The sequence below is a fragment of the Salminus brasiliensis genome, chromosome 3, assembly GCF_030463535.1.
Source record: "Salminus brasiliensis chromosome 3, fSalBra1.hap2, whole genome shotgun sequence".
Taxonomy (NCBI): domain Eukaryota; kingdom Metazoa; phylum Chordata; class Actinopteri; order Characiformes; family Bryconidae; genus Salminus; species Salminus brasiliensis.
This window is the reverse complement of record NC_132880.1, coordinates 35,357,842-35,384,340: the sequence shown is the minus strand read 5'-3', so window position 1 is coordinate 35,384,340 and position 26,499 is coordinate 35,357,842. Positions and strand designations below refer to the sequence as shown.

At 39.8% G+C, this 26,499-nt stretch overlaps 1 protein-coding gene across 3 annotated transcripts in view; it reads left to right on the top strand.

The window, feature by feature from the left end:
- Window positions 1-448: 448 nt before the first annotated feature.
- Window positions 449-26,499, top strand: part of fam91a1 (family with sequence similarity 91 member A1) — a 26,422-nt gene continuing 371 nt past the window's right edge. The window contains exons 1-24 of one of the 3 annotated variants that reach the window (XM_072675972.1): window positions 449-734; window positions 2,013-2,097; window positions 3,405-3,556; window positions 6,842-6,899; window positions 11,155-11,222; window positions 11,469-11,582; window positions 12,983-13,073; window positions 13,780-13,842; window positions 14,161-14,267; window positions 14,399-14,437; window positions 15,585-15,697; window positions 15,801-15,910; window positions 17,826-17,935; window positions 18,526-18,612; window positions 18,889-19,018; window positions 19,777-19,925; window positions 20,329-20,463; window positions 20,548-20,661; window positions 21,863-21,935; window positions 22,029-22,169; window positions 22,472-22,579; window positions 22,949-23,072; window positions 23,170-23,239; window positions 24,529-26,499. The exon at window positions 24,529-26,499 is cut by the window's right edge and continues 371 nt beyond it. In XM_072675972.1, the coding sequence (XP_072532073.1) occupies window positions 663-734; window positions 2,013-2,097; window positions 3,405-3,556; window positions 6,842-6,899; window positions 11,155-11,222; window positions 11,469-11,582; window positions 12,983-13,073; window positions 13,780-13,842; window positions 14,161-14,267; window positions 14,399-14,437; window positions 15,585-15,697; window positions 15,801-15,910; window positions 17,826-17,935; window positions 18,526-18,612; window positions 18,889-19,018; window positions 19,777-19,925; window positions 20,329-20,463; window positions 20,548-20,661; window positions 21,863-21,935; window positions 22,029-22,169; window positions 22,472-22,579; window positions 22,949-23,072; window positions 23,170-23,239; window positions 24,529-24,714 (2,499 nt within the window). In that variant the 5' untranslated portion in view covers window positions 449-662 and the 3' untranslated portion in view covers window positions 24,715-26,499. Of the gene's footprint in view, window positions 735-2,012; window positions 2,098-3,404; window positions 3,557-6,807; window positions 6,900-11,154; window positions 11,223-11,468; window positions 11,583-12,982; window positions 13,074-13,779; window positions 13,843-14,160; window positions 14,268-14,398; window positions 14,438-15,584; window positions 15,698-15,800; window positions 15,911-17,825; window positions 17,936-18,525; window positions 18,613-18,888; window positions 19,019-19,776; window positions 19,926-20,328; window positions 20,464-20,547; window positions 20,662-21,862; window positions 21,936-22,028; window positions 22,173-22,471; window positions 22,580-22,948; window positions 23,073-23,169; window positions 23,240-24,528 lie in introns of those variants that run through there. The other 2 variants (XM_072675971.1, XM_072675973.1) reach the window with 2 other exon arrangements.

Here is a 26,499-nt window from a genome sequence, read left to right as displayed (position 1 = left end):
ACAGCGACAGTGGCAAGGAAAAACTCCCTCAGAGCTGGAGGAAGAAACCTTGGGAGGAACCAAGACTCACAAGGGGAACCCATCCTCCTCTGATCAGACTATTTAAACATTAATGATAAAAAAAAAATGATGGTACCGATGAACCATCTAGTCCATCAAACACAAATGAAAACATATGCTATGCTGGTCATCAGTTAGTTAAGATGGTCACCTGGATGACCAGCCTTTTAACCATCATGGACCAGCTTAGACCACCTAAAAAGCATCTACCATCAAAAGCTAGTCTTGAGCTGGATCTCTCAAAGAATATAAGACGTTATCCCACTGGAAATGTGAAGCTAAGCATAAGGGTGGCTGTTTCAGCTGGGCTTCATATTTTAACCTTGCTTTCTCTCTCATTCACCACAACACTCTCCTACGTCACTCGCTCGAACGGAAGTGACGGACGTGGCCAGAAGCGTGACGAAGGGCTGCTTGGAAATACAACAAGGAAGTGGATGTTTAGCAGCATTATCGCTCAAATAACATTCAAAAAAGATAGCTATATTTTAACAAAAAACTCTCAAGTGGACCAGCGGCTGTGAGAAGTGTCGGGAGGGTATAGTCGCGTTGGACTTACCCGAGAGCCCGTTGCTTTGCCTTTTACATAACCGAGTCCAGCAATGAATACGGACGTGGAATTTCACATCAGACAGAATTACCCCTGGAACAAGCTGCCAGCAAATGTCAAACAGGTAAAGCTACTGCAGATAAAGGCTCATAAAACACACACACACACGAACACACACACGATCACACTCGATGTCGGGCACATTTCCTCCCCCAGAGACTTGTCATGTAGTCGGTAGCACAGCTGCAGGTCCATTGGGATCCAGCGACCCGCAACATCCTCATCTTCATCGTCGTCTTCATCCTCATTATCATCCTCCTCATTTCCAATGATCTGTTTTTTTTCATTCCTGTGCAGCAGTGGGATCACTGTCGAAACCCTGCCGTGTCCACGATTCAGTCTTTAGTATAAAAGCACGTTAAGAGTAAAGTCCAGGAAAGCTGCAGGGAGCCGTTTGCCACCCCTCAGATGCTGGAGCATTCATTCAGTTCACTTCACATCTGTGTCTGTAGAGCTTTTTTAAAGTGGACAATGTACAAAACACAAAGCAGATGTCCAGAAATCTGGCTCCAGGTCCCTAATGAGCATGCTGAAAGCTACAGTGTCAGTTAAAACTTCACAATAATACATAGAATAATATGAGTATGAAGAAGAACCACACACAACCGAAAGGGGACCTCAGCCCATCTTCTGGTGGACATAGTGAAAATGAGACTAATGGAGAATTCCACTCATATTTTAGATTATCTGCTTAAGTCGGTCTTTTAGATGTAAACCTTCATGCAGAAGACCATACAGAGAGGAAGTGCAGGACAGCTGCAGGGAACCGCTGGCCACTCGTCAAACGCTGGAGCGTTCATTCAGTTCACTTCCCATTTATTTCTATAGAGCTTTTTACAGAAGACATTGTCATCATCTTGCCATGGTGTCAGTAAAAACTCACTTATAATAAGAGGAGGAAGAAGAACCACTAACAGGAACCAGATGTTGACCTCAGCCCATCTTCTGGTTGGCTCAGTGGAAGTATGATTAATTCTGCACAATTCGGTCTTTAAGTCATTTCTAGTGGTCTGATGTTCAATATGCCATTTTAGAGAAATTTGCATGAGTTCAATTTATGTTCACAACAAGAGCAGTCAAAAAAAAAATGACTCTACACAGAAATGTGTTAAACAGTTATGAACGTTAAACAGAGTTATGAATGCTTGCTCTATGATGAATGAGACATTGGTTTACAATTGTTCTGCACTAAGGATTTGGCCTTAATGTATTTACACATGTCAAATATATGTGGAGTAGAGAGGTGCATACAGGGTGTTGTGTGGAAAAACAGAGCTCCTTCTGAACTGCCAGGATGCTCATATCCAGATTTGGCATAATGGCTCTTTTCCTCCCTTTGCAGAGTCTCGGGAACTCACAGAGGGAGTACGACAAGCATGTCCTGCTGTACAGTATCAGAAACCAGCTGCGATTCCGCAATAACTTAGGTAAGTTGACATAATATTCAAAGCTTTTTGATAAGGTTTATGGCCAATTAGGCTGGTCACGATTTTAGTCAACAAATCGTTTACATTATAAAGTTCATTGACAGAAAATATACAAACAATTTTGTTCTGTTTATTGATGGAACTACTGTAATTAGCAAAGGCTAGAGTGTGTTGTGGTTCCATTTTCACGTATAATGATTTTTTGTTATGTTGAGTGCTTTAGAAAATGAATAATAATGAAAAGAACATATATTTCCATATAAAACATGTATTATTTAAATGTACAGTACTGTACAAGGCCAGGTGGAATAGACAGCAAGGGATGGTTCAAGTAGCAGCTGTTTCCTATATAAAATATGTGCATAACAATGAGTAGGTATGCAAAAGTGTATGCAGTGTATGCAGTCAACTCAGGTTATGTGGTCACAATACACAGTGTTGTGCATTTGTCAAATGCAGACACTTGTTCACTTGTATTGGGATTGTGTAGTGTGGCTTTGCACTGATTTTTGTAGGATGTACACTCCTAGGGAGAGTCAGAATGGTTTAGAATTGTGTCTGTTGGTATCTTGGATCTTGCAGAAGATTGTGGACTGATGGAGTCTTTAAGTCTTATGAGCTTCCGCAACTTTTCTTCTAAGATCCTTATATGATGGGGCAGGTGCAGGAACATCTGATTCCAATCACCTTTTTGAGGAGATCATTATCTGAGGGCTTCATGGTATTTTTTACTTAAGTGATCTTTATTTTTGACCATTTAGTTGTTTCTTACATAAATAATGGGAGATAATGCAGTGAATCCAATTTATGTGTAATTTTGCCAGATCACTTATGAAAGATTGAAAGGTCATAGTCTGGATGTACACGCCAGTGTTTAATGACAAAGGAAACACTCAATAACTAACAACACAGTGTCTATCTTCAAATTGGCTTGTTGCATTAGCATGAGGTGTATTGGCACAGGACTATTGTCAATGCGGGAGCTTCACGTTTAGTGAATTTTGGAAAAGTTCATTTACAACTATGACTGACTTGTTATAATTATTAACATTGCAAATTTGTAACATGTTAAATATCCCAAATCCTGCCTGTAGTTACTTAAATTAATGTACCATATCGATTTTAATGACTTCCCTGATGAGGGCTGAAAACTCTTTATTCATTTTGATGCAGATGTAAATCAGATCACATTCATGCAGAAATTTAGATCATTTAAAAAGATTGTCATAAAAAGTGTTCTCACCATTTAGTTCAGAATTTTTCACTTGTTTACTTTATATTTTAAAACAACTTTTTTCCCTTTACAGTCAGGCATGTGAAGAAGGATGAGCGGAAGTATTATGAGGAGCTGCTGAAATACAGCCGAGAGCACCTTATGCTGTACCCTTATCATCTCTCTGACATCATGGTTAAAGGACTGCGAGTCACTCCTTTCTCCTACTACATCAGCATCATGGAGGTACAGTAAGCTTTTTACTCCATTGCATTCAGTGTTTTATGTACAGTTGTGGTTGGAAGTTGGCATACACTCATCATGGACATGAATGTCATTGCAATATTGGACTTTCTTTCTTTTTTTTAGGACTTTAATTCTTTAGGGGACAGGGAAGGGGGTAGTTCTGAAATCAACACATGATCAAAAATATACCTACAGCACACTCAATATGTGGTTATATGTCCCTTAGCAAGTTGCTCCTTGACCAGATGCCTGGCTAAAGTGATAGAGGTCAGCTAAATGTATTAGTTTCCACACTTTAAGCACAATCCACATATTTTTAACAGGGTTGGAAGAGACAATAATGTGTATTGTAGTCTGTGCATTGGTGAATCCGACAAGTGTTGTCAAACTGTTTCTTATTATGTGGGCTTAGAGAGGCTATTCAGCTGTAGTCAATTATGATCACTAACAGGATGTTAAGAGGCTTTGGCAGGTTTAAGGACATTTGTGAACTTCCAGCAACACTAAATTAATATTGTAAGAGTTTATGTTTGACCCTGTATGTATAATGCAGATATTTTAACCCCAGTACCCCAGTCTCACCAAAAGGTTCAACAAATATGATAAATAGATTATTAAAGAGGATCATTAGAGAGGATTTAGAAGAAGCCATACTGGAGGAGTCTTTTTTTAAACCTCAGACATTTTGTTTGGATTGCTTTTGTCTAGCCAACATGCTCATGTGGGGCTCACATGTGTGCAAAGTGGGCTAGGTGGGCTCTGAGTGGGTTTGTACATGCTTTGTTACTTAGTTTGTTACTTGGGTGCAGTTGGGCTTCCAAAAACAGGCCCCATTGTTAAAGCCCAGCCTAATCTCACTTGGGTCCCATCTATACTCCATGTGAAGTATACAACCCAGATGGGGCCCATATTTTACCTTTCCTGGTTCCAAAGCTGATTCTGGTGGGCATCTATCTGTGGGGCCAACATGAAACCCGTGGACACTTTTTGTTTTCTAGTTTGGTTACCCATACAGGCCCCACATGACTGTGTTGTCTAGTACTAATTGAAGTAAGTTAAAGAAGGTTGTAGAGTCTGGGGTGTCTTAATTTTTCCATTTTACTGTATCTGCAGTGCTTTCATAAATCTGTGCCTGAGTTTTTGACAAGGGTAGGCATTGCTCTCATTTGGATTTGCATGAAAGCCTTTGCACAATTCTAAAATTGTGTCACTTATTGCAAACATTACGCAATAACTTGATCACAGAAACATGAAATGATTGCAGAGGTAGAGAAAAGTCCTGCTAAGATTTGTTAATGTAACCTGGAGCACACAAACAAGATTCAGATACTGGGCTAATATTTATTTAATTTGTCGCTGAATCGTCTCATACTGCAGTAACATAACTCTACCTCCCACACACTGTCTCTCTCTCTCTCACACACACCACTGTCTCTAGTCATCACCAACACTGTGAATTGAGATCTGTCACAGCATATGGCTGCCTTGGGCTGGCCACCGAGTTGTCAGTCTGAGTGCTGTTGGTTTATTCATTTTTCCTGCTATGACTGAGACAGTCCTCAGTGTATCGACACAGCAGTCAGCGCACTTCAGTGCTTCAAGTGTGAAGTGTTTTTTGGTGGTCTGCTTGATTTGCTTTGTATGACTCAGCTGTAAATCCACACACAGTTACAGTGTACTTACAGAACAGAGCAGTAATAGATCAGCCATGCTGAGCTTCAGTAGATTAGCTGCTGTATGGCTTTAACTGGTGCAGCTGCAGTGCTAGACTTTGAACTCAAGACATGTGATCCATGTGAGTCATTTGAAAGAGCGTATCCTCGCTGGAAAAACTCCACCAGAAGCCTTTGTGCAGGAATTGCTGATTTGGGATCAGTTGGTGCTTTTACTCCCCTAATAGTGTTTTATATGGACAGTATGTACAGTACAGACTTTTTTATACTCCACCATGTTTATAAGCTAATATGTACAGAGCCCTTAAAGTATCAAGGTAGAAACATAATAAATAGAGACATCGATCATTAAATCAATGCTTTATTTTAATAAATTGTTTTCTTAATAAAATAAACATTCCTTTAGTGCAATACATTAGAGTTAGAGGGATTTATTAAAAATGTATTAAACAGAGGGATTGTTTCATTAAACTGAGGGAACAGGTTGTTAAATTGAGGGAGTGTTTCAATAAATTGCAGGAGTGGTTGAGAATGTATGCTGATTTGGGATAAGTTGCCCCGCACCCTTATAGTGTGTTATATGGACAGTATGGACATTCTCATACTCCACTGTGGTTCTGAGCAAATATGTACAGAGCCCCAAAAGTTTCAAGTTAGAAAAAAAATATTTAATAGTAGAGAGTAATAGAGAATAATAGAGACTTTAATCTCGATTTATTCAATTTAATAAATCATTAGTGTGCAAGCTCATACATTGCCAATTCGGTTTACTGATATTTGGATAGATATAATTTGTTCTAAGTTTAATGATTTAAAGGATTAATGGTTCAACCACAACTTCCTTGAGTTACGACATGTATATGTAAACTATCAGCAGAATGGGGAAGCTGGAAGTTGCACTTTTACATGTAGATACAGCCACAGTCAAAGTCAAGTTCTGGTTGAATTTCTTTACCATACTCATTGAACTGTTATGTAGCTGGGTTAAGCCATGCTGGCAAGAAATTCTGTAATATTATAATAAGGTGTTGAGAGTAAACCTTTCACACAATATTCACACAGGTATTTTTGTGCTATATGATTATTCATTTTGCTGCTATTAGAGAGATTTTTTTGTGTAATAAACAAAACTCAAAATGGACTATACGACATATTTAAATAAAACACTCACTGTATAAAATGTTACTGCTTTTGTTTCTTTCTAAATGCTGAGTAATGACTCTTATGACTTGCTGTTTGTAATGAGGAGAGCCGCTGACTCAGGTTCATGCAGTCAAAGTTAAAGTCGTGATTGAATTGATAACTTTATTGCAGAGAAATTTCCAAGTCTTATGGTCTTAATCAAAATCACACTGTATAATATAGACAAGAGCTGGATGAGGAGTTACATTCACACTCTGAATGTAGCACCTAAGGTTGAAAGCAGATTTATTTTTGCTGTCTGATTTGAATATTTCTATAGAAATATGATACTTTTGTAAATAACTCTGCATGGTTAGTGGAGGGAGATGTTACCTCACCTGAAACATGACCTGAATCAAAAATGTTGGCACTATTTTCTGAATGTGTTCTCTGTAGGAGATGTAATGGTCTCTTTTACCCATGTTCCCAGGACATCATGAACTGTGAGAAGAGTTATGACTCCCTGCCCAACTTCACTGCTGCTGACTGTAAGTTCTGTCTCAGTTTTGCCCTACCGACTCTCTGTGTCTCCCTGGAGGTTGTTAAATGTTATCAGTGACCTCTCTTGCACACTAACATGGCCAGAGGCCACAAGCTGCTGTCTGCCAATGTGCACACAGTAAACTGTAGCAGTCACTAAAATAGCTCTGCTTGATGGATGCATTACACGCTGTATCTTACAAATTACTACACGTCCTTTATAGCTCAATTCATGCATTATGTATTACCATTTTAAAATTATGTATTATAGATTTCCATATTTAGTGGTTACAGTACTCTCTAAACATACAGCATCAGCATAGTCCAGCACAGTTGTTCTTGAAGTGGTCAGTGTACTGGTAATGAATATAATAAAAATGATATAATAATAAATATAATACATAATATATAATTGGAAAAATATCCAACCATTTGCACAGTGATTTAGGATGATGTTTACACTCACTAAACAGACCGTACTAATGTCGTATAGGGCCTTCTTTTGCTGTCAGAGCAGCGCCAGTTCTTCATGGTATGCATTCTACAAGATAGGAAAAGCATTCTTTTGAGATTTTGGTCCGTGTTGACATGTTACATCACTAAATTCCTGCAGATATTTCAGGAGCGCCTTCATGCTCTGAATCACCCATTCTGCCTATTCCCAAAGGCATTCTATTGGATTCAGATCTGGTGACTGGAAAGGCCCCTAAAGAACACTAAACTCATTGTAATGAAACCATAGCCTTTTACTGTGTCACATGATGCGTTATTATGCTGGAAGAAGTTATTAGAAAACGAGGTAATTGTGGCCATGAATAGATGTACGTTTTAATGATTAATTAATATTAATGAGGTGGTGTGTGGCCCAAAATGTGCCATACAGCCTGGACTGACACATAGCAGGTTGGGTCTTTGGATTCAAGCTGTTGTCGCCAAACTCTGACCCTACCATCTGTGTGCCTCAGCAGAATTTGAGATTCATTAGACCAGGCTATGATTGGTCTTCAACCATCCAGAGTTGGTGGGCCTGTGCCTACTGCAGCCTCAGCTTTCTGTTTTTTGCTGAAAGAATTGGAACTGTAGTCCTATGCTGTTGTAGCTCATCCTCCTCAAGGTTGGAGGTGGTGTGCATTCTGAGATGCTTCTCTGCTCATCACAGAGTGGACAAAAGGGTGGTTACTGCCACCCTTTTGTCAGCTCAAACCAGTCTAGAAATTCTCTGTTGACCTTTTTTTCTGTATTACATTTTGCAACTTTAGAAACAGCTGTGTGAAACAAAATATTAGTAGTTATATAAATACTCACAACAGCCTGTCTAGAACCTGCTGTTGCAACACTGAATCATTCAGAGCACAATTTTTCACCAGATTACCTAAAGCTGCTGACCTGTCTGATCTGTATGATTTTATGCATTGCACTGCTGCTGCATGATTGGCTGATTAGATAACTGCATTAATGAGTAGGTGCATAATAAATAAATAAATTAAATTGCTCAGTGTGTGTGTATATGTAGATGTGTGTGTGTGTGTTTGTGTGTGTGTGTGTATATATAAATACACACATTTATTTTTATTTTTTATTTCTTAATCTGAGTAAATGTAACATTTTAAAGGAGAAATATGTTGATTAAAAATTTCATGGCGTCAACAAATCCCAAAAACGTTGGGACAAGTAGCAATAAGTGGCTGGAAAAAGGAAATTGAGCATATAACGAACAGCTGGAAGACCAATTAACACTAATTAGGTCAATTGACAACATAATGGGGTATAAAAAGAGCTTCTCAGAGTGTCAGTGTCTCTCTGAAGCCAAGATGGTAAGAGGATCACCAATTCCACCATTGTTGCGCAGAAAGATAGTGCAGCAATACCAGAATGGTGTTACCCAGCGTAAAATAGCAAAGACAAAGTTATCATCATCAACCGTGCTTAACATCATCAAAAGATTCAGAGAATCTGGAACAATCGCTGTGCGTAAGGGTCAAGGCCGTAAAACTCTACTGGATGCTCGTGATCTCCGGGCCTTTAAACGTCACTGCACCTCAAACAGGAATGCCACTGTCAAGGAAATAATAACAGAATGGGCTCAGGAATACTTACAGAAATCATCGTCAGTGAACACAATCCACCGTGCCATCCGCCGTTGCCAGCTGAAACTCTACAGTGCAAAGAGGAAGCCATTTCTAAGCAAGCTCCACAAGCTCAGACGTTTGCACTGGGCCAGGGTCTTTTAAAATGGAGTGTGGCAAAATGGAAGACTGTTCTGTGGTCAGATGAGTCACGATTTGAAGTTCTTTATGGAACACTGGGACGCCATGTCATCCGGACCAGAGAGGACAAGGATAACCCAAGTTGTTATCGACGCTCCGTTCAGAAGCCTGTATCACCGATGGTATGGGGTTGCATGAGTGCTTGTGGCATGGGCAGCTTGCATGTCTGGAGAGGCACCATTAATGCAGAGAACTATGTTCAGGTTCTAGAACAACATATGCTTTCATCTAGATGTCATCTCTTTCAGGGAAGACCCTGCATTTTCCAACAAGATAATGCCAGACCACATTCTGCAGCAATCACAACATCATGGCTACGTAGGAGAAGGATCCGGGTACTGAAATGGCCAGACTGCAGTCCAGATCTTTCACCTATAGAGAACATTTGGCGCATCATAAAGAGGAAGGTGCGACAAAGAAGGCCCAAGACGATTGAACAGTTAGAGGCCTGTATTAGACATGAATGGGAGAGCATTCCTATTTCTAAAGTTGAGAAACTGGTCTCCTCTGTACCCAGACGTCTGTTAAGTGTTGTAAGAAGAAGGGGGGGGATGCCACACAGTGGTAAAAATGGCCTTGTCCCAACTTTTTGGGGATTTGTTGACGCCATGAAATTTTGAATCAACATATTTCTCCTTTAAAATGTTACATTTACTCAGATTAAACTTTTGATCTGTCATCTATGTTATTCACAATTTGTTTAGTGTCCCAACTTTTTTGGAATCCGGTTTGTATTACAGAATGCATTGAAATAGCCTCCTTGTATCTTTATTCTTTCTATGGTATTTACCCTAGACCAAACCATTGTGCTATAGAACAATGACTTGTGTGTCTGGTGTTTAGCTTTGAAGACCAAAGGTTCAAAGTACAAGACTATGTGCTTGAGTGGTATAAATGTGTGGTTGTAGTACTGCTGGTGTCTGTACTAGTGTATCAGTATGAGTTCAGATTGATTTGAAAGAATATTTAAAAAATACAAAAATCCTTCCTAACAGGTTATTGTTTGATTAACGTTTACAGTACTTCCTGTATAAAACAGTCCGGTCAAACAAAGCTTTGTCAAGTTTGTAAGACATTGTTATAGTACTAGTATGCAGTAAACGTTAAATTTAAAGTTTAAGTCGTTATACAGAGGAATAGACTGATAGTAAAAAAATAAATGCATAGGTGTCTTACACTGATGTTAAACAGATGCTTTTGTATGTGTTTATTTTATCTGCTTATTAAAAACAATGCAACTCACCACAAATGACAGATATTCCAAAATCCATTAAATGGGCAGCAGTGAAGAATGTGTGTGGTGTAGTTCAAAAAAACAATTGAAAGTGTGACAAGAAAAACTATAAAATGATAAACTATAGCCTAAAAACGCCAGTATGTGTTTCCTTATTTACCTTCAACCTTTGTGATGATTACAAAAACAACCTTTGAGTAGTTCCTTTTGACAGTGTTGTGTTTTTTCCAAAATCTAAAGTTCAGATGTTCAAAACAATTCAGTTTTTTGAACATCTGCCTGGCTCTAGATTGTGGTAAGGGTGGTCATCTGGGAGTTTGCAGCCTTTTAGATGGTTAGCCGACTGGCTCTTCCCAGGTCTCATCTAATCCCTCACTCTGAAGGTGTGCACTTCCCTCCCTGTAGAGTTCGCTCCACAGCTCCTGGCATTGAGCCTAGAATATAGCTGTTAGTCCAGTCCCTCTTTGGTAATCACAGGGCTGTGTGTGATTGGGGGGGGGCAAGCTGACTGCTGGAGGAGTGGAGAATAAGGATGAGTGAGTGATTGTGTTTTTTCAGCTTGCTTGCTCTCAACACTAAAAGCACCACCACTGCTGCGGAAATACAGAGCAAAGCTCTGCCTCTGTAGATACTTGAGTCAATGTTGGAGCTAGAATTTTGGGTCGAGTCATGCTCTGTCACTGTAATTTGGCCTTCACTGATTTTTGTTCATAACTTTGCAATCCAGGCGTGTTTACGGATGTCTCTTTCTACCTCTGTTAGGTCTGAGGCTTCTTGGCATTGGGAGGAACCAGTACATTGATCTGATGAACCAGTGCAGATCGTCCAAAGTAAGAAAAAAAAAGCTTTGATGTCCTCAATCCGTGTCGCTGGTCTTTCATGTTTTTGCAGCTATGTTAATAAAGTCTCTAGAAGCTCTCTGAGGATTCTGAGCATGATCATCAGATGGTCCTCAAATCTGGCTGTTTTCAAGGGACGCCACTGTAGATCAAGTGAAGCTCTCCTCGGAGAGTCATGCCTTGTACACATAATGAAATTCTCACACTGTTGCCTAAGCAGCATCTGTCTCCGACCAGAAATTCTTCCGCAGAAAATCAGCTAGGGATCTTCTGCCAGCCAAGCCAGTGGAGATCTCAGTGGAGCCCTGGTGGGTAGCACAGACTGGCTACATCACTGAGGATGACATCAGGGTAAGGCCCAGTAATTAAAAAACTTAGCTCTAGGTTATATGTTACATATTTAATGATATCAGGCTCTGGAGCATGCTAGGAAGCATATATACAGTGCAATGCACAGGTTATATATATATAGGTTATAGGAAGAACGGGGTGTCATGCAAAAGCCCCCTAGAGATTGGAGCTCTCTAGATAAGATAACTTTTACCAAGGTCCCAGATCTTACTTAGTTTGATAGGGATATGGCTTATTCACCATCATCACTAGGAAAGACCAGGTGCTGTCAATATTGTATAAATAAATAAAATAAATAATAAAACTTTGTTTCAACAATCAGCAACCTAAGGCTATAAGAAGATAGTGTTATGTTTTCAGGTAGCCATTCCCTTACTTTATAATATAATTAAGAAATTGCAGTTAACAGAAATCGTGCAGATCAAGTTGAGATCTCAAAGACTAAGAGAAATGTCATGAAAACTGCTTTTAGGATTGCTAGACGGGCAAATTAAAACCCACATTGACTGCAAAAGACCTTTAGTACAATTTAGCAGACTCTGGAGTTGTGGTGCACTGTTCTACTGTAGAGCGACACCTTCATGCAAGAGTCATTAAAAGAAAAGCAGTGCATGAAAGATTGCTCTACACAAAAACTGAAATACAGCTGGCTACAAAAAGTGTGTCTATGATTTTGTCAGTGGTCAGGACCTGCAGTGACACTGACATTGTGGTGGTGAGTTAGATGCGCTGGTACGGGTAAATCAAATGGAAAGTCAAATGGAAAGTCACCTGTTGCAACACAGTTTGTGTTGGTCATCTCTAGTCCTTCATCAATGGTCTAAGATGGACGCTTTTTGGTATGGGATATTTTTCGATATCACCCATACCAGCACAATACACACTAGCACGTTGCCACCGTCAGTGTCACTGCAGTGCTGAGAATGACCCACCATTCAAATAATACCTGCTCTGTGGTGGTCAGTCCTGTGGGGTCCTGACCTCAGAGGAACAGGGAGAAAGGAGGCTAACAAAGTCTGCAGAGAAACAGATGGACTACAGTCTGTAATTATAGAACTACACAGTGCACCTATATGGCAAATGGAGCGGATATAATGGGCTAAGTTCATTCCAAACTGGGAGCGGTGATAACATTCTGAAATGCTTTTAATCATGTATATTTGCAAACTGGTGAACACATTCTGTGCTGCATGCTTTGGCAGCTGACTTATTTTTTATTATATTAACAGCAGAAGTTATTGTTAACATGACATTTGATTCTAATTGGAAAATCAGCAGTTGGTCAGTTTTCTTGAGGGTGAAATAAAACAGCCCAAAATGGTTGCTCATTTGAGTCTTTGCAGTTGGATCAATGTTTGTGTTGAAGTGTGTCTGAGTGTCGTTGTGCTGGATGATTGCAGATTTGTTCCCCAGCAGAGAAGAGGGCAATTGATAAGATGATAGATTCTGGACCCCAGCTGGCTGGATCGATGGAGTACAATGTGGTTCTCAGTGAGTGTCATATCCGCTCAGGAGGACGCGGAGCTTGCTCTGACAGGAATCCGGCTAAATGAAAAACAGTTAGAAATAATGAGCCGTCTCATTGCTGTGTGCTGTAGACAGGTGCCATTCGAGCCATTGTGCAGGCTGAATGGTGATGAAGGCTTATAGAACAGGCTAATAGAACTGTTGTGGATATCAAGTGTAAGGAGGGAGGACTCTCAAATTCACGCTTTCTATCCACAATCTGGTTTATCTGGTGCTCTGAATACATTACAGGAAACTGTTGCGTGATGAATTATGCATTAATACTAATATGGTTGTAAAAATATATCAAAGACATGATCACATACAGCTGTCAAGGCTATTGATCCCTGAGGACACAGGACAAAAAGGAAGATTGCATACACCAAATAAACACAGTTAATTATTAAGACACACACATATTTACACATACACACAGTGTGTACGTTAATCATTCAAAACTATTGAGTTTGGCAACCATAGCCTACTGTTAACACTGTGCATTGCTTTTGGAGAACTGTTTATTGCTGTTATTATTATCAGTAGTACATTATTTATTGAATACAGGTGTATTTGATCATACAGTATCATATTTTGTCAGTGTGGATATGACTTTAATTACATTCCTTGGACTGAAGGACATGCAGAACAGCAGATTTAACTTTCTTTTTTCTTTTCCCTTGATTTCTTAAAGGTCTGTACAACAGGGGCTATATATATCTTGATGTGCCCATATCTGATGACAGCTGTATATCTGGTAGGTAGCTGAAATAACCAGCTGAAATAACTGTTTTTATGTTTTACACCTTTCCATTAGGATACTGTATTAGCCTCATACACTGTTTACACTATGTCATCCTTTTAAAAGGTTTTAGCTCGTTCTGGCCTTGTAGTGTTGCTCTTAGCCACAGGTTGTGTGTAATAGCATCTGTGGGCGCCGGTCGTTCATAGAGGAAAATGGGGTAATCACAGATCCATTTGGAGCAATGGCAGAGACCACATTTGAGCCTCAAATAGCATTAAGCTGCCCAGGAGCTATGTCAGGAACATCTGTTTTGTTCTGGTCTATTCACAGTGCCACCTCTGGAGGGCTTCGTCATGAACAGGGTCCAGGGTGACTATTTTGAGACACTCTTGTACAAAATCTTTGTGTCTATTGACGAGCAGACTACTGTTTCCGAGGTACATGTTCAGAGTTTAAGATGCCAAAATGTGTTCATTGAGGTCTTCTTTTTCTCCTTGTCCTTCATGTCCTTCAGCCCTTCAGATCATTCTCCTTTGACTCACTCTTTCTTTGTTGTTTGTGTCGTCAGCTGGCTAATGTACTGGAGATCGACTTGGGCCTGGTGAAGGTATGTCTTCTGACGCTGTTTTCATGGTATACTGGTTTTAATACGATGCCATTCTCGATGGTCGAGAAAGGCAAACTCTGCTGAGTCTCCGTTATTGCTGCTGACAGAATGAAGCGGCAATTTTCCAAACCCAATGTGCTCTTAATGGATGCAGAAAAAGCCAGTCTTTGAGTCTGTGGTGTGGGATGTGCAGAATGAGGACAGCTTGACTATATTCACTCTAAATAGGATGAGAAACACATTTTCTTTGTAACTGTTTCATCAGGTCCAGTGGAAAGCAAGTTTGTTTTGGTATGTCACCCAATGCTTTTTCATTTAAAAGCCAAATTCAAAGAGGCTTCAAAAAGACCTGATCTTTACCAGGGAATGTATTTTTACTCGAGGCTGTCAATATTCATTTTCATTACATCTTGATATTTTCCTGAGACGGATAGAATATAGCATGCTCATTCCCCTCCAGTCATCTAATCCCATTAGTTTGGATCCATTTATTCAGTTCACTTGATGGCAATGGATATGAGTGAATAAATATCACTGTGTGTGTGTGCGTACGCATGAGTCAGTGTGCCAAAAACACCACATCACTTCTCAAATGTGATGCAGAGCCCACTTTAGAAACATCCCAAATTGGCAGTATGTTCGCAATATATGCAGTCTAGGCATGAGGCATATGTAAATTGTATAGAAATTGAACCACAGGCTTTGTCAGGTCATATCCACCACTCCTCATGGCACGGTCACAGACAGAGAAAACGGTCTTGAACTGAATTGGTGCCTGAATCCCATTTAGCCTGACCTACTTTTCCTCAGCACCGTTCTATCTGTTGAAGGGGCCAACACAATTGTATCTCCATGTGTGAATGTTCCCCAATTTTCGCTCACATTCCTGCTCTCCTGGCGTCATTTCAGAGCCGCAGGCTTCTGATTGCTGCTCTGTGCTGAACAGGAGGTAGAGAGAAGTTCTAAAATTGTTATTTTGTGCCGGAGTGTGCTGAGCAACAATATCTTTGTACGTCAGTGGTATGACGAAATGATGAAATGTGGTTAACGGTTGATGAGCTGAAGATTTCTATTGTATGGTAATAGTGAATGAACATCCGCCTGAGCTGTGTAAGTGTGTGTGTGTGTTTCTGTGTCCTAAATACAGAATGCAGTGTCCATGTATTGTCGGCTTGGATTTGCCATTAAGAAAGGTCAGGTGATCAGCCCAGACCAGCTGCATCCCTCATGGAAGAGCGCCCCTTCGGTCAACAAGCTAAAGTATGTCAACCAGGCTGGACCTTGATGTTGTTTACATCTGCAAACTAGAGCCAAGAACTTCTTCGGGTCTGATGCTTTATTTGTATTGTGCTTGTGCTATCAGGAGCACCATGGACCCTCAGAAGATGCTGCTGTCCTGGGAAGGGGGCAGTCCAGTAATGGAGGCAGGCTCCTCTGCTACTGATACTGACACCACCAGTCTGGAGGACCAAGGTGAGAGAACGCTCCCTAAAGACAACCGCTGAATTGTGAAACCATGCAGTGTGTTTTGCATGTATTATTTAGGTAACGTTAGAACATAAAGTACACCGGGGGCAGATCTATTGAAAGAGGCACTAATCACTGATTATCTGACATTACCACTGACACGTCTTGCCTGTAGCGGTGGAAAATTCTGTGCATTATTTACTAAGAACGTCCATTCAAATGAACACAGAAGCAGCTTTGTAATTAACATTGGACCATTGCAATACAAAACCCTATCAAGCTCACACGTGTTTTGTATGGAAAGCCCTTTTACACCAGATAGGAGGAAAAACAAATGTAGCCATCATTGATTTATGTTCAAACTGCGACTCATTAGAGCAGCATTATGGAGAATTACCATTTCTTGCTCTTGGGCTACCCCTACAGTTGGGAAGAGTAATTCACGATTTGAGCCATCAGTAAAGGACACGCTTTTCACATGCATTTCTGCACAAGCTGAGAGATACAGCACGTGAAGTAACACTTTAGAGTAATATTACTGGATTTTATAAGAATATGACTCTGGTTATGCAGCATTACACAGTTCTCGCTAGCGTTATCATGTCAAATGTTGCATTGTGCATTAGAGAATATAGACATTTTGAAAAGGCACTATTATATCATAGTAAATCAAAAATCATGAAAATAACCTTTTTTACTTTTTGCCTGAAACGCTTCATTTTTAGCTGGTGGTTTGAGCTGAACTTGAGTTCCGCCAATTGCATTTGTGTGTAACGCTGTGTAATTTCGGAGAGCATTCTGTTCCTTTGAGATCTATATGATTTTGAACTTGCGGTGAGCGTGAGCTCTTGACTACGCTCAGCACATTAAAGCATGGCAGTGACATTTCTGCTCCAGCACGCAGTAAGAAAGGTACAGCTTTTAACAGTATTTTGGAGGCACAAAACCTTGAAATTATTAATCAGGCTAAACCGTTTATCTTAAGACGTTTTGATGAGTCTAGAATATATCCATAGTATTTGGAAACAGCAGTTTAAAACATTGTTTGACTAAAATGATTTGGTTTTATGTTTTTATTTTCTTCATCAGATTAAGAATAATGTGGCATGGCAGGCTTTCACAAAAGGTTTTCTTTTCCATGGAAACTAAATACATGAAAACAAATCTCTCTTTTCTCCGTTTCCGACCAACAGCAGTATTAGCCATGGTAGCTTATCGTGCCTAAAATAAGACGCGCTCTTCCCAGGTGTTAAGGAGCACACAGTATTAGATAGTTTTATCTATTAGTAATTCATGTTATCTAAATAGGTAATTCCGCCAGTAATTGGTGCTTTGAGAGAGAAGTGCTGTTATGCAAAAACATGGACCAGCAAGAATGCTCCAATGGCTTGGAACAACATGTTTTTTCATGTAGTCTTACATTAAATGTAAGCTTTTTACATTGTATGTTTTTTTTCTTCTTCTGTAAAATAGCCATAGTGGAGGTACAAGGTTTTTGTGTGACCGCAACGATATGTAATGTGGCAGAAGCATTAAAGAGCAGGGATCTCATTGTGAATTTTAAAGGGAGCTCACCCAGTGATTCCTCTGAAACCAAGGGTATCCATAGAGGAGCATGCCCCTATCTGCTGCAGAAATTCTGCTGCAGTCTCTACTATTGTAGGAAGGCTGTACACTAGGTGTTGTACAATTGCTGTGGTGATTTGATTGCATTCATCCACAGGATCATTGGTAAGGTCAAGTACTAATCTTGGATGATTGGTTCTATTGTACAAATGCCATTAAAACTTATGCTGAAGGTGTATTCATTAATCCACTGCTTCACAGCCCAATTAAGCTTATTTTTATTGAAATTTGGTTGTTACAGCTATTAACATCAGTTACAAATCCTTGATGATTTTCTTTTTTGGGTACGTCTCAGACACAGCCAGTGTCAGTAGTCTGAGTATTCCGGCGGCCCCCACCAAGAGGATCGCCTTTCTGTTTGATTCCACCCTTACTGCCTTCCTCATGATGGGCAACCTTTCTCCTGTAAGTGACAACAACTTTCTTTTTATTTTTACTGCACAGTAATTCTGTTTAAACAAGGGCTGTGTATTTGCAAGAACAGCACATCACAATACAGGGGTTACAATTGCATTACATTTATTGCGATTTAAGGCAATATACTGAGTTTTACGTTATAGTATTATAAAAAAAAAACCACACCTTATGCACAAAATCTGAGTAAAAGTTTACTGTTTTATGCAGTCAGAACAGTGGGATCTGAAGAGAGTACAACACTGCTATCAGTGGTCAGGGTTTAAACACAATAGTTTGCCACAAAATATTAAATGTACACTATTAATAATAAATTGATACTGTGATTTTGAGAATCAATGCAGTGTTGCAAAACATTTATCAACATTTTTTGATAAATAAATATTTTCTTACACCCCTTTTTTAAACTGCCTTTTGATTTTGGGTTATTCGTTCTGTGCAATAATTCAGGTGCTTTTATATATTAGTATGACAGTATTTACAGTATGTCCTCCTTTACGCTTGTCTTTCCAAGACCTGCCTTTTTGACATACTGTTGGTCCTAAAGAGGCACATGCATTTGTTTTTTTTGTGTGTGTTAGAATTTAAAGAGCCATGCGGTGACCATGTTTGAGGTGGGGAAGCTGTCTGATGAGACCCTGGACAGTTTTTTGATGGAGCTGGAGAAGGTAAAGCCCTCATTACCAGGCACCATGGGAACTGCAGCTCACACAGGAGAAAAACAATCTCATCCTCTGTGCTCTTGCTTGGGCAGAGAGGCCTCCGCCAGGGAAGCCCGCTGACTGATTATGCAAGATACACACTCACCTATTTCTCTCTCTGGCTCCCCGTTCTCCTCTCACATGTAGCTCTAAATCCTTTCTTTTTCACTCATCCATACAAACACGGCGACAGTGTTCTGTATGATAAGTCTGATATGGAAGTTTTTGTGTGCGTGTGTGTAGGTGGAGAGCACTGCCGAAGGAGAAGCTCAGAGGTATTTTGATCATGCACTGACGCTCAGGAATACAATTCTCTTTCTGCGCTACAACAAAGAGCTCACCCCTGACCAGGGCCCTGATGTACCAAATATAGGTAATTCATCAGTGAATTTGTTTGCTTATAAAAACAAATGTTAATTGGAAATGTTTGATGTTCTTAGTAATGATATTCTCGATAATGGAGTTTTGCAGTAGTACATACAATAGTAATATATAAGCGATTAATACAATAGTACAAGAGTAAGACTGTAGTAATACAATAGTAATACTATGGTAATATAATAGTTCATAGTCCACTAGACATAGACTATATGGACAAAAGTGTTGGCACACCTCATTAATTGTTTATTTTTAAATAAACCTCATTGTCAACTTTCCAACTCCTCAATCAAAAGTATTGGATGGAGCACCATCATTTCTACTAGAGTGCACAGTTCTAATGCTCCACAGCTCAATCTCTGTGGGCTTTATAGCCTTTAGCGCACGCCTGGCATTGGGCATGCCAATATGTTCATGCTGTCTGCTCCAGAGAGTCCTATTCTATTGGGAGTACTTCTCTACAAGGACTAGACAAGCTGTATATCTGCATTTCCACACTCAGCAATAGGTGTAACTTAATGTAGCTGAATGTATTTGTCAGAAGGGTTGTCCACAAACATTTGGACTTATAGTGTACTTACCAGGCATGTAATAATACAGGTAATATAATAGTTCTCTAATAATGTAGTGTAATACAGATTGTAGCACATTTGATTTTATCTTTTTAATATATGAACAAACTCAATGACTCTAACAAGTGTGTGTGTGTGTGTGTGTGTGTGTGTGTGTGTGTATTCATGTGTTCCCCTCCAGGCTTGCCTCTGGACCTGCTCCGTTGTGAGAGTCTGCTGGGATTGGATCCTGCCACCTGCAGCCGTGTGCTCAACAAGAACTACAAACTGCTGGTTTCCATGGCACCGCTAAGCAACGAGATCCGGCCAATCAGCAGCTGTACACCTCAGGTAGCCCCCGCCTCCCCTGAGGGCTGTGTTGAGAGCCACAGGCAAAAAGACTGACAGATGCTAAGATTCACACTACTGTGTGTTTGTGTGTGTGTGTTTGTTTATATATTTGGGCCTTCTTCCAGCTCTTCTTCCAGCTCTGTACAACTCTTTAATTAAGAACGTGAAAAGGTTTTGAACAACTTAACTTTGGTGTCTTGCATAAATTTGCTTAACCTAAAACACTGGGGAATTTCTTGACACTAGCTGTTTTTATTCCAACTGCTCCTCCACAGCTTCACTTTTTGTTCTGAAACATAGTAAATGTGTTATGTGTCATTGGTGTATGTCATTTATTTGTCTTGTGGCTGGTTGCTATGGTGATTGCTAAAGGTGAGTAATGGTTAACTCCTCTGCCCTTTAGCACATTGGTCCAGCCATCCCAGAGGTCAGCTCCATTTGGTTTAAACTGTATCTGTATCACGTCACTGGTCACGGCCCTCCTTCTCTGCTGCTGTCCAAGGGCTCTAGGCTACGGAAGCTACCAGACATCTTCCAGGTCGGTAAAAAACAAATATTTTCTCCCTTTTCTGATACTGAGTTTGTTTGATAATAGTTTGATTTCAATGGATGTTTTTGTTAGGCTTATGACCGGCTTCTGATCACCTCCTGGGGTCACGATCCTGGGGTGGTACCCACGTCAAATGTGCTCACTATGCTGAACGATGCCTTGACTCACTCTGCGGTGCTCATTCAGGTAAAGAAGTAACACTCATAGAAACATAGACATAGACTATATGGACAAAAGTGTTGGAACACCTCATTAATTGTTTATTTTAAATAAACCTCATTGTCAACTTTCCAACTCCTCAATCAAAAGTATTGGATGGAGCACCATCATTTCTACTAGAGTGCACAGTTCTAATGCTCCACAGCTCAATCTCTGTGGGCTTTATAGCCTTTAGCGCACGCCTGGCATTGGGCATGCCAATATGTTCATGCTGTCTGCTCCAGAGAGTCCTATTCTATTGGGAGTACTTCTCTACAAGGACTAGACAAGCTGTATATCTGCATTTCCACCCTCAGCAATAGGTGTAACTTAATGTAGCTGAATGTATTTGTCAGAAGGGTTGTCCACAAACATTTGGACTTATAGTGTACTTACCAGGCATGTAATAATACAGGCAATATAATGTATTGTATCAAATTGAATCACAGCTTATTATATGGTGTATCATACTGTTGTTTTATTATGACTACCTTGTTAGCTTGTTTCTAGTGCATTCATTTTGATTAAAGCATTAAAAAAAAAAGATCAAATCCACACCATGTTCATCCTCCTTTCTTATCAGTATTATCATTTTTATTCAGGCATGGGAACCATATTCACAATAAAAGGTGACAGGGTGGTATGTGATGAGATGGTAAATATTATCCTTGAAACATGTTTTGCATTAATAGTATTTAATATATTATTTTTAAATTAATATATTTTTAAAATGTATATATTAAACATCAGAACATCATTTTCTGTTCCTGGCTACTACAATGGCTCAAAGAGGTACTTCCTCTTTGTAATATGATTTAACCCACAGTATGTTAACTCAGCGGTGCACACAAATCACCGCTGTAAAATAAAAAATCATTTGTAAAATAGGTTTTGGTTTTATAAAAATAAGTTCATAAGTTTTTGTTTTGAATAAATCTACACTGTAAGTCCAAGTCAAGTTGCACCCATTTGGCCATGTACTAATAAAAAAGAGAAAAAACTATTACATAACTATTGGCATTATTATTGTGCTTAATTCATCTCATCAAACACTGTGGACACAAATGGCACCTGTTTCATAATGGTAACTTTCCAAGAGATGAAAGACACTTTCTTAACTTTCAAGCACAATTAAAATAACAAGATTTCATTCCAAGTCATTTTGGATTATTTTGGTCTGTGTTCACAGGGTCATGGTATGCATGGCCATGGGGAGACTGTTCATATCCCCTTTCCTTTTGATGAGGAGGACCTCAAAGGAGGTATATCACTTCTATATATTTTTGTAGAGCCACTGAAATGCATATACCGACTTTATACTAAACTGACTCATTTCTAATATCTCCGTCCTGTAGAGTTCTCCTACTCTAACATGTGTGTGCACAAGGCCCTGAAAATCCTGCGGGACAAAGTGGATCTGGAGCACCAGTGTGGCTATATCACTATGCTGAACTGCAACAACAGGCACCGCCGCAGGCCCAGTGACGCTGACGCAGGTGGTAAGAGCCAGTTCCCATACTTCTCTGTCCATTATCTCTGACCATGTTGATTAGGACAATACTTTTGAAACAAGCATTAGCCAGAACTCAGAAACTTATCGGCAGTTGTACCAATTAGATTAGATGGAGCAAAACATGTTAGAGCGTTTGTTGCTGTATTTTTGTAATGTGCAGTTTTTTTTGCCTCTAATTTGTCTTTTAATTGCCATCTTGATTACATCACACTATGTCACTTATGTGGCTCCAGACTGCATGTGGCCCTGATTGTTACTGAGTGCATAATTTGTTGTCCTTTTCAGGAGACTCTGAGTTTGGTGCAGGGTTTGATGCCAATGGAAGCAATGAGTCTTTTGAGTTGGTAGCTGAGGAGAACAACGGGGATGGCACTAAAAGACAGGGAACAGAGGGTATGTGTGGCTGGTGAAAGAGACCACTCACCTCACTGACCAGTGAAGGTTAGGTGTCCATCTTTGCTGTATAGGAAATGTCAGTCTGTATACATTTAAAGAGTACCAACACCCCATGGTTTCAGATAACACCACGCCTAGTTCAACATTGAAAGATGCCCAAAAATGGGCACACTGTTGTGGCAGACAAACTGGCACTGCTGTGTCACTTTAACATCAGGGACCTAAACACAGCCTGTTGAAACCAATACAGTAATCAGGGACATTAATTTTTTTTAATTGATTGACATTACTTTTTGTAATTTATAAATTTGGCTTGAGGATGTATTTACATAGATAAATAAAATTTATGTATGTGTATCTTTGTAGTGTCTTCCAGTGAAGATGAGTGGGTACCTCTGGAGCTGTGCTTTGGAATGCCCCTCTTCAGCTCTGAGCTAAATCGCAAAGTATGCCAAAGGATTGTCTCGCACAAACTCTGCAGCAAAGACAGGTAACTTCTACAACGGAAGTCCCTGAATGCTTTGTAAGAGACTGTGTACTGTATCACAGTATGTATAAAGAGCAATATTTTCTGCTTCTGCCTCCAGTCTTCAAGAACTCCTACATTCCAGTCGAAAACTGTCCTTGAAGGTTCTGAGCTTTGTCCAGTCTTTCCAGGTAAGGTTGCATAAGCTTTGCATATCTGCAGTTTTACACCACAGAATGTTTTCTAGATGTTGGATATATAAGGGCATAACCTTTAATTCATGATTGGGAAGCAGGGATGAGACAGTAAACAAGCAAAATAATAACTAAAAAATAGCGATTATTCATGACACTACTTTTACGACTGGTACACATATGGTGCATTTCCAGTGCTCTATGGAATCAAAAATTCCATATTTCCGAATCCGTTTTCCATTGCAAAACAGTAGCCATAAAAGAAGGGGGGGTCCTCTCTCTGTTTCATTATGACGAGCATGTTAGCTTGCTGCTATTGCTTTACATTAAATAAGATTTAATAACATAGTGATTATTTGCGTTTGTTAGCTTAATGCTATACGAACACCTAAGTCCTTATAGACTGGATAGTAGGAATTAGCATTGCTGCAACTTGAGGTCATTTCTGGCATAAAGCATCTTTGGCTAATGTGAGGTCCACAGCTAAATGCTAATCATGTCTAGCCATTCTCTTATTGAAAGCTACATTATATGTAGCATTTTTACCTTAAAATAACAGCTTCAAAATCATTTTGATGGTACACTGACTTGTAATAGTGTCATAAGTTGCTTCAGTTGTTGACACAGATGTACAAGTGCACAAACGCACAGCTTGTCTAGTCCCTGTAGGAAAGTATTGCCAATAGAATAGGACTTTGGCAAAATACCTATTGCCAGATGCGAGCTAGAGGGGCATAAAGCTCCCCTTTATTGAGCTGTGGAGCAGTTTTTCTGGAATTGTGCTCCATCCAGTACTTTTGGGATGAGTTGGAGATGAGGTATAGAGATCATCCAACATTCTGACCTCACTAACACTCTTGTCACCAAATGCAGCCAAATCCTCCTAGCAATGCTCCAAAATCTAGTAGAAAGCCTCCCTTGCACAGTAGAGACAGTTACTCCTTTTTAATAACCTGGATTTTGGAAGAAACCGTGAATGAGCAGATGTCCTAATACTTCTGTTCATATAGCGCAGCTGGATGACTGCTGTGTGACATGAATGCAGAGTATGCTTGGTAACCAAAATCAGCATGGGTGCTCAGCTGACTGTGAAAAAGTCAAGAAAATAAGGGATAATGGCTTTGCAGTCACTGTTCAAAACCATCTTGTGGAAAAGTACTATTATGGGTCCTGTACCAGTTATTTTATTCATACCTGAAACCTTGAAGACTTAGCCAGGTTGTGTTACCGTAATTCTAGCAGTGCGTGTGCTTTCGGTATAAGTTTTCCTTTCTTACTCTCTTTAGGATTGCGGTCAGCCTGCAGATCCTGACAGCGGGGTTTCAGGGCCCCTTAGCCAGCCCCCAGCGGAGTCTGGCGTCCCCCTCCCCGCTCTCAACCTCCTCTTCAAGGACGGCCAGCTGAAGGAGTGGAGTGGCCGAGCCCCGCCCTCCCTTCACATCTCAACTGTACAGAGAGACCAACCTACATAAAACCACGCCCTCAAACAAACATCTCAACCAGTCTCTATTGCGCTTCACCACATGTCCCACCCACCCCCATCAGTTCCCAAATGACCAGTGTTACTGTCTTGGCTCTGTGCAACACTAAACCCAGCATTTCAATGCACTTACTAAACCTGGACCAGAGTGTCCGGAAGTCGAGCCCAGAGTAACACTAGTGCTGATTCAGTGAGAGTCTGATCACTAGTCTGAACTCCTAACCTCTCATATTATCAAGCATCAGAGCATCAGAGCATCAGATATCACCTCATCTCAATGATGAGATTATTCAGTATAAAAATACAAAATATTCTCACACAAGTGTGACTTGTTACATGTATACTGACTTTGCTTGAAGAAGAAGAAAAAAAAAATAGGACCAATCCTGTGGTTGGATGAAGTCGCCCAGGTCTCTCTCTTGTATATGCCTATTTGTACTGTCATGTTGTGTGACCCGATGCATGATATCATTGCACAAAATCTCAGAAGAGCGACATGACTGATTCAACTGGGTATACAACCATGAAAAATGAGGTTTTACTTTTTTTGCACAACACCTGTGGATGATTTTCATTAATTTTCTTGGACTGGGTTGATTTTCACACTGCAAGCATTGCTATCTTGACACGTAAAACCATCTAAAACCTGAGCTAAAAAGCTACCAAATCTTATTTTGAAAGATTTATAAGAATAGTAGATTATGGGATTATTTAACTTATGAAATATTGCTTGCTTCAAGTGATTTGATTTGAACATAACTTAATGACTTTATCTAATGCTCTTAAACTTTAAGGTGCTTCAAAAGGTTCCTTAGAGGAAACACTTTTGGGTTCATAACCGTGTTTGTTAGTAATAGTGTGTCTGAGCTGAGGGTAGAATTTAGAGGTTCTTCACACTTGCAGATCTCTGTTACAAGCATGGTTCTTCATGGAACTATGGCATTACTCAAAGAACCACTTGAAGCACCTTTATTTTAAAGAGTGTAAACCAAGGGAAAAAAACATCTCCTTATGAGAATTAGATGTTTTGATTAGACTTGCCAAGATATCATTGTTTGCGGTGCCTGTATAGATGTAGGCATTCATTTTTTCACCAGTTCAGCATTTTTGGGAAACCACAGAGCATATGATCAACATATGCTTACATATACACTCTTCACTATGTGGTGACACCAAAGATTAACTTTTTTTTTTTTTTTTTTTTTTACTTACATTTTTTTACAGCAATTTTACTACGTTTTTATTTTTCTGCCTTATAAATGAGTTGCTTGGCACCCAGTAGATTGCAATCCGCTCCATGCTTGTACTCAGTGGTGAGGCTCATTCATTGGCCAGTTTAAAGAAAACTAATTTGGAGTTTACAATGTCTGTGTTTTTGTAGTCCAGAGAGTACTAAGAGCCTGGGAGTGGTCTCACACGAACACAGAAAACCATTTTTCTCCTTCATGTTCATACCTGTGTATGTTGAATATCTGTGTGAGATTAAATCTTGGTTGTGATTTATGTAGCATTATGCTACAGTGTTGAAAGCCCTTCAGTGGCCTCGCTGTTGTTATTTTTTTGTTTTGTTTTGTTCTTGCCTTTATTAAGGATGCTGGTTGTGTTCCCTTATTTGAACTCTACAGTAGTGGTTGATGATGATTATGATGGCGTTGATGCCACTGGTGAAGATAAATATGAGATATTGGTGCAGCATGATGAGTGTTTTTAGAGACCATTGTGTGTCTACTGTGCATCACTCTCTCTCCTCCTCCCCAGCATCCTTTTCCTCCTTTCT